A 16,787-nucleotide genomic window follows, 5' to 3' on the forward strand; every position below is an offset into this window, starting at 1 on the left:
ATAGAGTGCTTGTGCTTGTGCTTACTCTTCCTGTTTCTACAGCAACTGTAGAGTGATCATTTTCTGCTATTCGTATAGTAAAAAGTAGGCTTTGTAACAAGATGGAAGACAAATTTCTCACAAACTCTTTAATTATGTACATCGATAGGGAAATTGCAGAAAAGTTTAGCATTGACTCAATCATAGAAGGTTTTCGAGATATGAAAGAACGACAAGTGTTATTTTGATACCTAATTGAATAAACAATTATTTTCTGCCTTTAATTTTTCCAAACATTGTTAAGGTTGAAAAATTGAAATTTTTTAATGTCTTGTTTGGTTTATATGTTGGCCCCCCAACACATAAATTTCTGGCCTCGCCACTGTATACTTCCCATCTTTGCATTAATCTTTTGTGAGTATTTACACTAGCCCTTATGACTAGGGACAGCCTTAGGGTAGTGCAAGTAGCGCTACCGCACAGGGCCCCCAATTTTTTAGGGCCCCAAAATTTTATATATAAATATTATATAATTTCAGCTCGTTAGCACATTGACACAAGCTTGTGTTTGGCTGATTTGGTTCAAGCGCATATTGTTATATTCCTATTTAGATTGGTGCACTAGATACTAAGTTATATCAGGTTTGATATGAGTTTAAATTAGGTTATACCTTGGGGCCCAAAACTTTGTGAAATAAGAAAAGTTTTGAAGCCAATTAAAAGGGTCATATTCATTTTCTTTTGCGTGAATTGTTGCTTGATGGGCTTAGACTATTAATTAAGTCGGCCCTCAGTGATGAGTAGAGACGACTTGACCTAACCTTATATAAGCTTAAGACCATACTCTCGTCAGATATGTTCTCTAACCCTGATCTCATCATAAAAAGGGAGCTAAAACAGTTTCTGAGAGAAAACAGAAGTCTTAAGTCGTTTGTGTCTTTTCCTCGTGCTGCTGTTGTGACTGAATGAGTTCTGAGATCGTGTACTCAAGGAAGATGACGCCAGGTATGTCTTCTATGTATTTCAGGTTGTGTGAAAGATCATGAACACATATATGGAAATCTAACATTTGGTATCAGAGCACATGGTTACTCACACACACTAAGATCGTTTTCAAGCATGCTTATTGCGGTTTCTTTATCCGTTGATGCCATGACTATTTTGCTTATATTTAAAATTTTGATGACAGATTGAACATGTTTTTTTTTCTAAATACTATGAATATTAAAGAATATGGAAAAAAAAGAGCATGTTTTAATTGATTTTTCATATTTTCAAAACTTTAAACCGTTTTTTTGACCTACTAGATGATCTTAAAACTCTAAAAATGGCCTTATATCACAGTAATGCAGTGATTTCTGTTAGTTAAGCCATTCCCTATTCAGAGAGGTATAATGGATCGAAAACGGACACCGAAAACCTCTAAGACACTATTCACGGTAATTTTAGGGGTTTCTATCAGATTGTGTTTTGTTTGGTTATTTTTTGTGCTAGATAGGAACTTGCTTTTGTTGTGAGAATCAACAAATTTTTCATAACAAAACTAAACCTAAATACTCAAACCCTAAAGAAATAATCAAAATTGCATCATACCTAAATTAATTGATAAGTTTCTTCAACAAATAGAATCTATCTTGTAATTTGTTTATGATGGCACAAAATAACATGTAATTTGTATGTAAGCTATAAGTAATCTCTTGCCACAAAGGTGTGATACTTAATTAAGGAAGCTTACATATGTTATTTTTAATTTTGTGAATTAAAGTTAAACTGAAAAATTGTTTTCTCTTAACAAATTGAGAATCGGTTTCTTCGGAACAACTTATATTTTCTTTTGCAAATCCTTACAGCATTGAATCCTTCCTCAATCGATTTCTTGCAAATTGAAACACTCACTGGATCAAACTTCAAACGATGGAAGTTTGAGTTTTTGAAGTTAATCTCATAATAAATGAGATCGATTATGATCTCACTCATGATTGTATTTAATTCAAGCTAGCCATTTCGTTTATGTATCTTATAGTATGACTCCAAAAGCTTAAGAAAAAGGAGACGCGTTTGGCGTTTAATAGGTGCCACTCGTGTTAACTTATCACGAATGAAATTCTAGTAAAGAATATAATCGAGCTAATTATGAAGCGGAACGAAGATGAATTGGAGGGGAAAAGGGTTGAGGCGCAGCAATGACGTTGACTTTATGGAGGACCCATAAGGAGGTACACGGCTAAAAAGGACAGTCTGAGAAGTCTCAAGATCGCTATAAAGCTCGGTGTATGCGCTTCTGGGAGAGGACGAAACATCAATAAGCTACTTCGATACAAGAGTCTTCTAGTGCAGTCTGTGTGAAACCTACGCCCCATTCTGAATCACTTGTTGAGATTTTCGATACCACCACTAGCAGGACGATAGTGGTACTTGACCCATTCCTTGCTATGGATATCAACACTTTTATGACAGTGTGTCGTGACAATGAGGGAGCCAAGGAGCATGAAGTTAAAGTGTTCGTGGGGAATGGAAAACAAGTAGATGTGGAACCCATTGGAGTAGTTAACCTAAAGTTTGGATTCAAGATTTATTTTAGAATTGGATGATGTAGTTTTAGTACCCTAACTGAAGAGGAATTTAATTTTTTTTACAAGATTATCAACACTTTTGTTTTGTTTTAGAATTCAACAAAGATGGTTTCGTATTATCTCAAAATTATGTTGTTCTTGCGATTGATTTTCTCTCAAATGGATTATATTGTCTCAATTACAATAAAGATGGTGAAGTTTTAGCTGAATCGAGTGATAAAAGGATTAGAAGTGAATGAACATCCACTAGGTTATAAAATAGACGTTTATGGCACATTTCAAAAGAATGAATGAAAATTCTTATTAAAGAACAAGTCTTGCCACCACTGATTTTCAGTGATGATGAGATTTGTTGTCACATCCCGGATCGGCTCTGCCGTAGCACGATATTGTCCGCTTTGGGCCCCCCCTCTCTGGCCCTCACGGTTTTGTTTCTGAGAGCTCACGACCAACCTCCCAGTGGGTCACCCATCCTGGGATTGCTCTCGCCCCCAACTCGCTTAACTTCGGAGTTCCTACTACTCCGAAGCCAGTGAGCTCCCAAAAGGCCTCGTGCTATATGGATGCGGGTATGTACATTTAAGGCACATCACCCACTCTCCGTTGGTTGATGTGGGATCTCACAATCCACCCCCCTTAAGGGCCCGACGTCCTCGTCGGCACACTCGCACCACACGGCAGAGTGGCTCTGATACCAAATTGTCACATCCCGGATCGGCTCTGCCGTAGCACGATATTGTCCGCTTTGGGCCCCCCCTCTCTGGCCCTCACGGTTTTGTTTTTGAGAGCTCACGACCAACTTCCCAGTGGGTCACCCATCCTGGGATTGCTCTCGCCCCCAACTCGCTTAACTTCGGAGTTCCTACAACTCCGAAGCTAGTGAGCTCCCAAAAGACCTCGTGCTATATGGATGCGGGTGTGTACATTTAAGGCACATCACCCACTCTCCGTTGGTTGATGTGGGATCTCACATTTGTATTCAATGTGTTAAAGGAAAACTCACTAAAACTAAAAAGAAAGGTGCAACTCGCAGTAGCGATCTTTTAAAGATCATCCACGCAGATATTTGTGGACCGTTTCCTCATCAAACAATTGATGGAAATCGATATTTCATCACCTTTATAGATGACCATTCTCGTTTTAGTTATATATCTCATAGCAGAAAAATCTCAAGCCTTTGAGATGTTCAAAAAATTTCAAACTGAAGTTGAAAGGCAACTTGAGACAAAGATCAAAATTGTGAGATCAGACAGAAGGTGTGAATATTATGGACATTTTGATGAAGGAGGACGATGTGCTGGACCTGTTGCTAGGTATCTACAGGAAAATGGAATAGCTGCTCAATACATAACGTCTGGAACTCCACAACAGAATGGTGTGGTTGAGAGAAGAAATTGAAATTTGAAGGATACGGTTCATAGCTTGATTTCCAAAACTGATTTGCCTATGCATCTATAGGGAAAGGCGATCAAAATAGCAAACTACAAACTCAATAGAATGCCCAACAAGTTCGTGCCTAATACACCTTTCGAAATTTGGGACACCAGAAAGCCTAGCTTGCGACATCTTTATGTATGGGGTTGCAAGGCTGAAACTAGAACATATAACCCTCAAGAGAAGAAGCTTGATCCGAAAACAATTAGCTGCTATTTTATTGGTTATCCTGCAAGGTCAAGGGGTTTTAGATTTTATTGTCCAAATTATGGTACCCGAATTGTCGAGACTAGCTGTGCAAAGTTTATAGAGCATGAGGAGAATGCCACTGGGAATGAAGATTTTATTTTCGAAGAAGAAGGGGATGTAGCTATGATCGAGAATGATGAACAAGATGTTACACCCTTGATTCCTTTAAGCGAAACTATATTGGGATCTCCTCAATTTGAAGAATCAGTTGATCAACAACAACAAGAACAAGCTATTGAAAATCATGAGCCGAATAATCCACAAGAACCAGTGCAACCGAGGTGATCTGACATACCAAGAAGATCCACAGCAAATTCAGATTATGTGTACTTACAGGAAGCATATTTTGACTTTGGAGATGAGGCTGATCCAATAAGTTTTAAAGAAGTTATGGAGAGTTAGAATGCAGAAAAATGGAGGGAATCAATGTTGAATGAACTCGAAAGCATGAAGAAAAATCAAGTATGAGAATTAGTTGAACCTCACAAAAGCCATAAATTGGTAGGCTCGAAATGGGTATTTAAAACAAAGAAGGATAAGGATGGAAAAATCGAAAGATTTAAGGCTAGATTGGTAGCAAAATGATTTACCCAAAGGGAGGGAATTGATTACACTGAGACGTTTTCTCGAGTAAGATTCTTTCCACATAATTATGGCATTGGTGGCACATTATAACTTATTTTTACATCAAATGGATGTAAAAATTGTGTTCCTGAATGGTGAACTTGAAGAAGCAAATTTTATGAGGCAACCTGAAGGGTATGCAAAGGAGGGAAAAAAGTCTACGGTTTGCAAACTTGACAAAGCGATTTATGGACTAAAGCAAGCAAGCAAGAAGTGGTATTTAAAATTCCATCAAACCGTCTCATCCTATGGTTTTGAAGAGAACATAGCCTATCAATGCATTTATCTAAAGAAGTGTGGGAGCCGATTTATATTTATGGTGTTATGTGTTGATGATATACTTTTGGCTAAAAATGATCACAATTTATTGAAGGACACTAAGGAGCTACTTTCAAACAATTTTGAGATGAAGGATTTGGGAGAAGCTGTTTTTTTGTTAGGCATTGAAATTCAGAGAGACTAAGCTCGAGGTCTGCTAGCCTTGTTGCGGAAAACATACATTGAAAGAGTACTCAAACATTTTGAAATGAGTATGTGTTTTGGACATAAAGTTCCATTAGCTAAAGGAGACTTAAAGAAAGAGCATTGCCCCAAGAATAAAGAAGAAGAAGCTGAGATGAGGAACAAGCCATATGCTTTTCTAGTTGGAAACATTATGTACGCACAAGTATGTACAAGACTAGACCTAGCTTTATGCATCAGCAAAATGGGGAGATTTCAGTCAAACCCGAGAATGCAACATTGGATAGATTGAAGAAGATTCTAAGGTAATTACAAAGAACCAAGTATCGAAAATGTATTTTTATGGTTCATCGAGAGGCTCAAAGCCAGATTACTATGCTTGGATCCGGCACCAAGATTGGGGAACCTTCTGTTGTGTTTGCTTTCAAAAACACTGCTCTAGTTTCTCGACCTCCAAGGTCTGGCTCTTTTGCTGTTCCATCTCGTCACCTGACTTCTGCAAAAAAAAGAAAAATGAAGTGTGATCACTGTGATGAAAAGAGACATACTATTGACACCTACTGGGCATTGCATGGGATACCAGATTGGGAGAAGGAGCCAAGGCGTTTAAAAAGGGAACAACTGGATAGCAAAGCTCATGTGGCTGTTGCCCCCACTTCTGTGGCTGACATCACCACTGGACATGGCCACCTTACTGTTACTCCTCCTCCGACCTTGACCGCGGTCTCAAGCACTCCAAAACCTCCGCCTCCAAGTAACTTTGACAAGGCTTTCTATGCCCATCATACACGCCATACATGTTGGATTATTGATTCAGGAGCTACTGAGCATATGACGTATAATTCTGCTTTATTCTCTACTACTATTCCGCCTCATCGTGATCATGTTTTGACTGCTAATAATGCTGCTACTCCTGTCATGAGGGTTGGTTCTATACTCTTGACACCTGCTTTACCATTGGACAAAGTGTTACTGGTTCCATCTTTGTCTAGCAATTTATTATCTGTGCCGCAAGTTATTGAGCAGTTAAAATGTGTTGTATTGATGTATCCTTCTTTTGTCTTACTACAGGATATCCAGACTCGTGAGATCTTTGGTCGTGGTACTAAAACGGGGGGGGGGGGGGGGGGGGGTTGTATTATGTGGATGATGTGGCAACTAGTCTGGTTCTTCGTGCTGGTAGAACCGAAACTTCTCAGCATCGTCGGATTTGGTTGCTACATTGCCGATTTGGTCATGCCTCATTTGGATATTTACGGCATTTGTTTCCTGCATTATTTAGTGGTGTCAACAAGTCTACTTTCCAATGTTAGACTTGTATTTTAGCTAAGAGTCATCGAGTATCCTACCCTCCAAGTTGTAATAAACGGCTTATGCCATTTGATTTAGTTCATTCTAATGTTTGGGGACCTTCCCCTGTTTCTACAACTTTGGGAGTTCACTAGTTTGTGTTATTTGTGGATGATTGCATTCGTATGATATGGTTATATGGGATGAAAAATAAAAGTGATGTGGTCGAAATTTTTCAGTGTTTCTATCAGATGATTCAGACTCAATTTATGCTCCATATCAAGGTTTTTCGATCTGATAATGGTGGAGAATTTGTTAATTCGGTGTCATCCTATTTTTTTCACACTAAGGGTGTACTTCATTAGACTACTTGCCCTCAAACACCACAACAAAACAGGGTTGCTGAATGTAAAAATGGGCAGATCCTTGTTGCTACCCATGCTCTGTTGCTTGGTGCGTCAGTTCTAAAACGGTTTTGGATGGAGGCTATTACCTATGTAGTTTATCTCTTGAATCATCTACCTTCACGAGTTTTGGATTTCCAAACTCCTATGCAGGTACTGACCCATCATATCTCTGCCTCTTCTATGTTGACTCTATCTCCAAAGGTGTTTGGTTGTGTCATCTATGTTCACCTCCATCAAAATCAAATGAGTAAGCTGGACCCCTGTGCTCTCCGCTGTATCTTTCTGGGTTTCTCTCCTCATCAGAAAGGCTACCGATGCTATCATCTTGCAACCCGACGTCTATATGTCTCTATGGATGTTACCTTTATTGAGGATGAAATGTTCTTCTCTGATACACCCGAGCATGTCCTTCAGGGGGAGACTAGTAGTGAAGGACATAACTGGCTAGATTTACAAAGGGGAGTAGTATTGGATAGTTTAATACAAAGAGAAGAATCGATCGAACTTGCTGAACCTGCTACACCAGCCGAACTTGCTACACTAGCTGAACTTGCTACACCAGCTGAACTTGCTATTTTAACTGATGTCGTTGCTGTCACTGAACTGATTGCCCCCCATGAAGTTTCTCTAATAGTACCTGATCAAGCTCCCCTTGATATTCCTGAGGTAAGTGCTTCTATTCATACTGCTGATAATTCTTATGTTTTACCGACTAGACGGAACCGTGGGGTTCCACTTGATCGTTACTCACCAGAAGGCAAAGCAAGATATGCTATTGCCCATTATGTGTCTGATCACAGGTTATCTCCTGAGTGCAAAGCGTTTGTGACTAGAATGGATAGTATTAAAATTCCAACTCGTGTTGAGGAGGCATTTAATGATCCAAAGTGGGCTGAAGCCATGAATATTGAAATGGAGGTGCTGCAGAAAAATAATACATGGGACATTGTTGATCTACCAAAGGGAACGAAGCCTGTAAGATGCAGATGAGTGTTTATAGTTAAATATAATGCAAATGGTACTGTGGAGAGGTACAAAGCAAGATTAGTAGCTAAAGGGTTCACTAAGACATATGGAGTTGATTATCATGATACTTTTGCACCTGTGGCTAAGATGAATACTGTCAGAGTTTTGTTGTCTTTAGCAGTAAACTTGGATTGGACCCTGAGGCAATTTGATGTAAAAAATGCATTCTTACATGGTGAACTAGAAGAATAAGTGTACATGAGTCTTCCACCAGGGTATAGCATCACCGGTGACACGGGGAACGTGTGCAAATTAAAAAAGGCGTTGTACGGGTTAAAGCAGTCTCCTCGGACATGGTTTGGCTGATTTACTACAGCTATGGAGAAGTTTGGTTACCAACAGGCCAATACTGATCATACTCTATTCATTAAACATAGGGCTGGTAAGGTGACCTTGTTGTTTATTTATATTGATGATATGATTGTGACTGGTGATGATACTGTAAAAATTGAGGAATTGCAAAAGCGTGTAGCATCTGAATTTGAGATGAAAGATTTAGGCAGTCTGAAATATTTTCTAAGAGTGGAAGTCACTCGATCTAAACATGACTTATTTCTTTCACAAAGGAAGTATGTCATGGACCTGCTAGCAAATATTGGAATGCTTGATTGTAAATCAGCTCATAAACCTATTGTTTAGAATCATAAACTTGGTGTTTATGTGGATCAGGTCCCAACTAACAAAGAAAGATACCAAAGGTTGGTTGGGAGATTGATTTATTTATCATTGACATGCCCTGATATTGCCTATGCGGTAAGCGTTGCTAGCCAATTTATGCATTCACCCAGTAAGGATCATATGGCTGTTGTGCTGCGTCTTCTGAGTTACTTAAAGTCTGCTCCAGGGAGAGGTCTATTAATTAAGAAAAATGGTCACTTGGATCTAGAAGGTTATACTGACGTAGATTATGCAGGGAATATTACAGATAGACGTTCTACATAAAGTTACTTCACCTTTGTTGGTGGTAACCTAGTTACGTGGCGTAGCAAGAAGCAAAACGTTGAGTCTCGGTCCTCTACAGAGTTTGAGTACAGAGGGATTGCCCAAGGGGTTTGTGAAATACTGTGGTTGAGGTGGTTACTTGCTGAAATTGGGTTTAAACCGGATGCTGCTACAAAGCTCCATTGTGATCATCAATCTGCATTTGAAATTGCTAACAATCCGGTGCAACATGATCGAACTAAGCATGTCGAAGTTGATCGGCATTTCATTAAGGAGAAGCTGGAGCATAAGGTAATTTATATACCTTTTGTGCCTTCTTCGGAGCAGCTTGCAGATATGTTGACCCATGTCATGTCAAAGGGCCGATTTGAAGACTCACTTGATAAGTTGGGCATTACCAATATCTATGCACCAACTTGAGGGGGAGTGTTGGCGCGAGTTAATGTTCTTATTAGGAATAGAATTTGTTCATATTAGGAATAGAATTTATATTTTATTGTAATTATCTAATTTGAGTAGAATTAGGAGATTTTGTACATATTTCCTATTTGTACCCACTCTGTATGTAGTATATATATTCCTCCTTGAGAGAAGAATGAACACATCAGTTTAAACCCTAATTATTTTGAGTGTATGTACTGAAAAGCATAAAGATTCACATTACGGATCAATACATGTTAAGGTTCGCGTTTGTAGGTGCTTCATGTGTTTTGAAATTGCATTATGTGATTATAGATAGCCTGTTTTAAAAAATAAATAAATAAATAAAGGAGAGCAGTGCTTGTCTATTGTTCGTTTTGTCTAATCACTTTTCATTGTAGCTTGAAGGGAAGGACTTAACTGTTTTAAACTCATGACCAATAAAGATTATCAAACTTTTGCAGTACAGAAGCTTAGTGTTCTAGTGCTTGATCTAGTGGGAGAATGTTATATTCCTATTTAGATCCGTGCACTGGATACTAAGTTATATCAGGTTTGATAAGTATTTAAATTAGGTTATACCTTGGGGTCCAAAGTAATATAAGTTATGAAAATGATTACTTTTAGGGCATGTTTACGTATGAGTAATGGGTATGAGAGGAAAGGGAATGATTTCCATTCCTGACTTCCCTTGCGTTTACTTGCAATCAGGAATGAAAAAAATAAGTGGGCCCCACCTCAAAATCCGTAATCACATCCCCTTAAAACTAGATATCAGATCAACTAGGGGGAGTAGTCGATACGATTCCCATTCCTGTTTTCTCTTAATAACTTCCAAAAATACCCTTACCACTTTACCATAATTCCAACTAGGGGGAGTTTAATCGTATGAAGATTATGCATGTTATTATTATTTGATTGTTTACTAGTTACGTAGGTGAAAAAATATATTTATTGGAGTTTATTTTTTTGTTTGAAATTGGCTCTGGACAAAGGTGTTATTAACATTATCATTGAACTAGGCTCTTGTTGTTCATCTTGTTCAGCCTCATGTTTACATCGCCTTACTGGTTTGCTGAAGTATTAGTTTGGTCTCCTTAGCCAATTTGAGAATTATATATGTGCTGTGGTGAAAATGTGCCGGACATTTTAGTAATCAAATTAATTTGGATTCTGATTCATGAAAATTAGTAAACAATAACAATGGGAATCAACCTCATTCCTTTGCTAATTCTATATGTTTAGTAAACAGCTTAATGGGAATGATTCTTCCCATACCGATTCAGTAGTTCCCCGATTCCTAAATTATCTGATTCCTTACATTCTCCATTATTGATACGTAAACATGCTCTTAGTGTTTTCGGATTAGATTATGTGAGGGTCCCATTTAAGTTTTGCACAAAGCCTTCAAAATCTCAAAACTTGCCCTACTTAGACTTATAGTCTTTGTGCTTAATTTATAAATACAATTATCACTTTTCTCTATAAATAAAAAAAAAAACATTTTTAGTTGTGTACCCCAATCTTTGGTATATACGTTTCCTTAATGTCCCTGTTTTGTCGTAAGTTGGTCTAATCATTTCATATCTTGACTTGCATGTTGGCATTAGATAAGATAAGCTGACACGTAATTGTATGAGGATCTTGAATAATGATATCTCAAACCAAAACCTTACTAGAAAAGTGCACGCATAGATTTGTTAGGTTAACTTACAGTCCACGCTACTAATGATTAATGATGATAAGCATCATCTACTAATTACAGGAACTTGAAACGATATGGATGAATTGAATGGGAATAAACTATACCAGCCAAACCAAGAAAAGGTTTACAGTTTACGTCATGCATGCAAATCGTGAAAAATGAATGGACATCGATTCATGATTTGAAGTTTCCACCAAAATCCCAACACCATGTATTATTATACCCAAAATGGAGTCTCCATTCCATGAAAAAACCAAAAAGGGCATTTCAGAATTGATGGTGACATGATATGCAGCTGGCAAATTAAAGAACTTGAAACTCAGCTACATATGTTCCTCGTGTGCACAGTCCAAATAGCTTGCTCCCTAAAATTCCTACTATACCTCCAAACTCTGAACATATTATTTTCGAATCGGCATGCTACTAATTTCTCTTTTTGTCAATTTTTCCCCTTAAATTTAGGGCAAGATGCCGTGTTCGATCTTCTTTTCTTTTTTTTTCGGAGATTCATGGAATGGTAGGGGTCAAAACCAAAGTTTTACTGTGAATGTTTTCGAACAACCATCAAACCACTTGAAAAAAGCATATAATAAGATAATCCCACGAGGATATCCAAAGTAAATTTCATGTGATACAGGTGATACTATTTGTACTACAAAGTGATGTACATTTGATACGGTTTGATTAGCTCTTTTTTATTTTATTGTTGTCTTTTCTCTTTTACCATTTTGTTTCCATTCCATGATATGTGTATCATGTGATATATATTCAATGTGCCGGAAAAATTTCTCTCTCCAACTGTTTTGGTAAGAAAGTAACCACTCAAATCAAGTTGATGTGGATATGTATTCGTAAGTACCATGCAACAAAAATGTGACCCAATGTTAAAGCAATTCTTACAGACGGAAGTTTGAGTTTGACCCACTTATTTATGGGGCCCGATTCATAATTTCTTAGCCTAAAGAATATACGTTTCAATCAACATGATTCTTTTTCCGCCCAGTGTTTAATTGAACAGTGAGATGTATAAGGGCTAGAGCAATTAGTTCTTTCAATCCATGATGGCGAGAAATTATTGTATGATACTGGAATACAACAATGTGGTATAATATGAGTAGATAATATGACTGAGATTTCTCACTTTTGCGGTATAATTATACTATAATTACTTTATAATTATATATGCCATGCATATATTGGTATTGAGAGTGTTCATCTCGCATTGAAAAGTTAAGAGACATAGCCTGAGTTTATAAGGAGTTGGGCTACTCCCATCGTGCCAATTGATTTTATGATGGAACCTCAACTTTCTTCATAGTATTTGATCTAGGCTTCACCCGTTGTACCGAACGATCACAAGTGCTCTCACGTCATCCAATATGTGTTGTCTACGTGTTAGGCTTGAAAGTTTGCCGAATTTATAAAGAATGTTAGACTTGAAAATTTGCCACACATGATGGGACGTGTTGAGAGTTTTTCCACTCTCACATTGAAAAGTTACGGACTTAGTCATGATTTATAAGGAGTTGATAATTACATTTAGGTGCGGTACAATACTAGCAAGAAAAATATACATATATAGAGGCAGTTGACGTTGAGGTTTAAGTGGGGGTATTTTTATGAACCCAATAGATCGGCCAGTCCTCAAGTCGCTTAAAAGTTTCTTCTTTCTAGACCCAATAAATACTTTGAGCCTGAGCCCAATGTATATGTATACTTATCAGAGAGCTTGAGTTAGTTTCCATTACATGCTCATGTGTGTTAGCTTTACTTTGAAAAATTATTCTCCAGATGACACAAGTAATTAATGACTTCAAGCTATTATATTTTAAAATGCTTCTCTTTATGACTTTCTGAAGTAACCCTGACAATTAATAGCTTTATTTATTGGTAAAGAATATTCAGTATAATTAATGTTTCTAACTTAATTATATTACTTTTGAATGGAGTTCTGAATTTTGTTCTTAATCACAAGAAAATTAAGTTGGCGTAAAAGTTGGAAAAGTCTTGAAATATTTGCGTTGAAATTTTGAATCAAGTTCTTTTTTGTTCTTTGCGCCTTGATGTGGAGAGCGTAAATATTTGATCAAAAAGTTGATATTTAGTTGAAACTTGACAGACCTATTTAGGGTTTCAAAACTTGTGTTTGAGTTGAGTAGAAGACACACGGCCGGTTTGATAACCATTTTCGTTTTAGTTTTAGTTTTCATTTTTTGTGCTATAATTTAAAGGAAAAAAAGAGGGAGAATGGAAGTGAGAATGAGAGTGAATATGGAATGGGAGGAAGAAGTAACAAAAATAAAAACGAAAACTAAAAACTGAAAATATTCATGTTAGGACCAACAAGTACAAACTAGGTACACTAAGTTGTCAGAAACTTATGAGTTAGTATTTCAATGAGGCGCACACATTTGACATGGTTTAAGTCGTTTGGATGAAAGTTTCAATCTTTACGGGAGTAGAATTGATAATTTTTGTTTTATTTGATAAATAATAGGAAGAAAAAAAAAAGATTAATTAATTTAAATAAGTTGCTATACTTAAACACGTTGCAACCGAGTATGACATTCCATCAGTCAAGAATGAACGCGTTCAGTCATAGATACTGTCGTTGGTGTAGATTACCACCACCGCCCATCATAAGTGAGTCCAAATTCTATTGTTGATGGTGATGTGAATTAGAAAGCATCATGGCGATATATAGCCATATATTATGTAAGGGTGGGCTTTGAGAAATTGGGAGTCAAGGTGAGTTACTAAAACGATTCATACACGCATATATGAAAGAACTTTAATCCAAATTAAAGTTAGTTTTGGTTCCTGTAATTTGTCAGTTCTTCCACTTCGATTTCTATAATTTTAATTTTGATAATTTGACTCTTGTAGTTTGATATCCTGATAATTTAAGGACACATTATAAATCTTGTCTAAAATTCCGTCCAAAATACCCCTTCACATCAGAAACATGTGCTTACTCCATCGCAAAATTGGATGGAAATTTGAACGTGTCCTTAAATTGCAAGGATATCAAATTTGTACAACAAGACAAATTTGTATAGGTAATTTAGGAAATTTGCTTAAATGGGTTAGTCTGGTTAGGAGTGTACTCCAAAAGATAAAATTTAGTATCATTGATATTAAAGCCAAGAACATATAAAACTCAAACCTATGCATACATTGCAGTTGGGACTTTAGTACTGTAAAAACTCCACTACTTGATTTGGAGCCTAAGTAAAACATAATTTATCTGGCATGTTAAATTAATGATGTCGACACACTATCAATTTAGAGCTCAAATTTAAATGAAGAATAATGTGTAGATTATCATAGCACTTTTATTATGATTGTATATATGAACGCCTGTTTTATATATATATATTACTATTATTATTATATTTATGAGAACGATTTTTTATATTTTCTCTTCTGTATTATTATCAAAAAGTAGATTTTATTTTGACTCCAAGATTATATTCCAATTTGAAATTTCAAAGTAGATTTTAATTGACTTCAATTTCAAGCCGCAATTTGCCCAGTTTTGGGTGGCATTTCTAGCATCTCTCAGAATCGCTGGAGTATAAACCTATATATTAATTCATCACAGTTTCTCCTAATTTCATTAGATATAGGACAATTTTTCTTCTCAAAACAATTCTAAGTTGACTATTACTTGGGACTAAACCCAAAAACTACAGTATCTACTAACACCAATTATATTTAAACACGAAAAATTAGGGTGAGTAACACATTGTCAACCCATCTTCAAAAAGAAGATCATAAAATGAGTCGATAAAATAAGACAGAGAATTCTGACCAGAAATGTATAGAGGACCACCGACTTAATTATTTACACGCGCACGCTTTGCACAGGCCACCGTCACAAACAGTCGCAGTCACAAATCTCCACAAGACTGTATCTCTGCATTTGGAATATTGTATCAGCGTCGATGGCTACGGATGCTAAAATGACAACACTGACCCCCCCGTCCTCCAAATTTTTTCGGCTTGTGGGCTTCTGTGGAAAACGACCTTCTTCAACAAAATTTGTCATGCATGTTGGATTTTAGGGCACTGAAACCCCCTCAACCCCCACGTTTGTTTATTTGCTTAAATTTTGCATGTACGTTGCACCGAGATATATAATATTCCTTAGACCCAGTTCAATGAATCGAAGCCATGTAAGTGTGTTTTCAGGCTAAAGAACTGTCTTTGTAGATGCTGAAAACGAGAGGGTCGGAGAATAAAACGACTGGCTTTGCATCGAACCAAAAAAGAAAAAAAAGAGAAAGTGCTCAATCCAATGCGAACAGTCTTTTTTGAGGGCATTAACTTGGAGACCATAGTTTGTGTGAAAAACTCCCCTCCCATTTGTAGTTTAGACTATCATTTATATTAAACTAGCATCTTCGCATGCGCTTCTGCGCTTGTGAGAGGTTTTTTTAAAAAAAATTTAAAATTTACTTTAGAATTAAAAAAAGATAATTGGTAGTTGTGTGCCATAAAAATATGATCCATTATTTGATTTTTCTTTTAATTTTAATTTTTTTTAAATATGAAAAAGTGTGAATTTACCATATTATCCTCATTTAATTAATAATTTCAATTCTTAATGTTTGCATTAACCAAGAGCATTTCTGGTATTTTGAATGTTTTACCATTCTTTGCCTTTTTCTTTATATATATAGATTATGTAATCTCACATAAAATTTAGGCAAGTCTCAAAATTTCATTGTGCACTTGGAGGCTATATATAATATTTTAACAGGCAAGTAGCATTAATCTCAAAATGTAATGTGTAGTCTCTCACATGCCACGCTATTTCCCCCAAAAAACAACGTGTAAGTCATGCCTGGAGAGTCATCTTTGATAATGAAGGGTTCATTCATCGTAGATATAGTTCTGCTTCTAACTAGAGTTAACTATCTTACTTAGTAGGGTTTAGAGGTCCCAAAATCATAATACGATCACCTTCCACACAAACTGTACCTTATGTAAACATATATATAATATACAGAGAGCTTCTATTGAGGGATTTCTCAAATAAGCTTATTTGAGGGACACCCTTGTATGACCTACTCTGAATTGTATTTCACTAATCCAAACCGTCTATTATATATATTAAGATTCTTTTTACCATTCACCAAAAAAATGGCATGTGGGTCTAACCATCATTGCAATTCGATAATCCTAATGGTTCATTGAGGGATCATTCTAACAAAAAATTACAATAATTCGAAGTCATTTTTAGTCATCTAATAATAGCACAACAAATAGAGAAGCACAATATTTTCGCTAAAACAATGAAATATTCATGATGATAATCAGTTAGCGAAACTATTTCAAATTTTACTAGTTTTTTTTCCACCTATGATTCTTAGGCCATCTCCAACCATGTTGGGGCTAAACTCAAATTTCCACCTTCCAAAATACAACTATTCCTGTATTTTCAGGACTCAAAATTTTTTTCATCCAACCTTGCAGACTCATAATTGGAGTCCACAACTTTATTAAATTGTTTTAGAATGATTAACCCCTAAATTTTTTTTTTCTCATTAATTTTTCTTGACATTTTTTTTTTTGGATGAGATCCAAGGGTGTCCACCGTCGACAGCAATGACTAATCCTTTTCGCCGCGGGAGCTCTGCCAAAGGAGGTATATATATATTTTTTTGTTTC

General features: G+C 36.5%; 1 protein-coding gene across 1 annotated transcript; it reads left to right on the forward strand.

The window, feature by feature from the left end:
* The first annotated feature begins 5,663 nt into the window (after positions 1-5,663).
* Positions 5,664-8,008, forward strand: LOC148296857 (uncharacterized). Its single transcript, XM_088248651.1, has 2 exons — positions 5,664-6,423; positions 7,074-8,008. Exons 1-2 carry the CDS (start codon positions 5,664-5,666, stop codon positions 8,006-8,008), a joined length of 1,695 nt encoding a protein of 564 aa, XP_088104777.1.
* The last annotated feature ends 8,779 nt before the right edge of the window (positions 8,009-16,787 follow it).

The sequence above is a fragment of the Prunus avium genome, chromosome 2 (genome assembly GCF_965620075.1).
Source record: "Prunus avium chromosome 2, drPruAviu1.hap1.1, whole genome shotgun sequence".
Classification (NCBI taxonomy): domain Eukaryota; kingdom Viridiplantae; phylum Streptophyta; class Magnoliopsida; order Rosales; family Rosaceae; genus Prunus; species Prunus avium.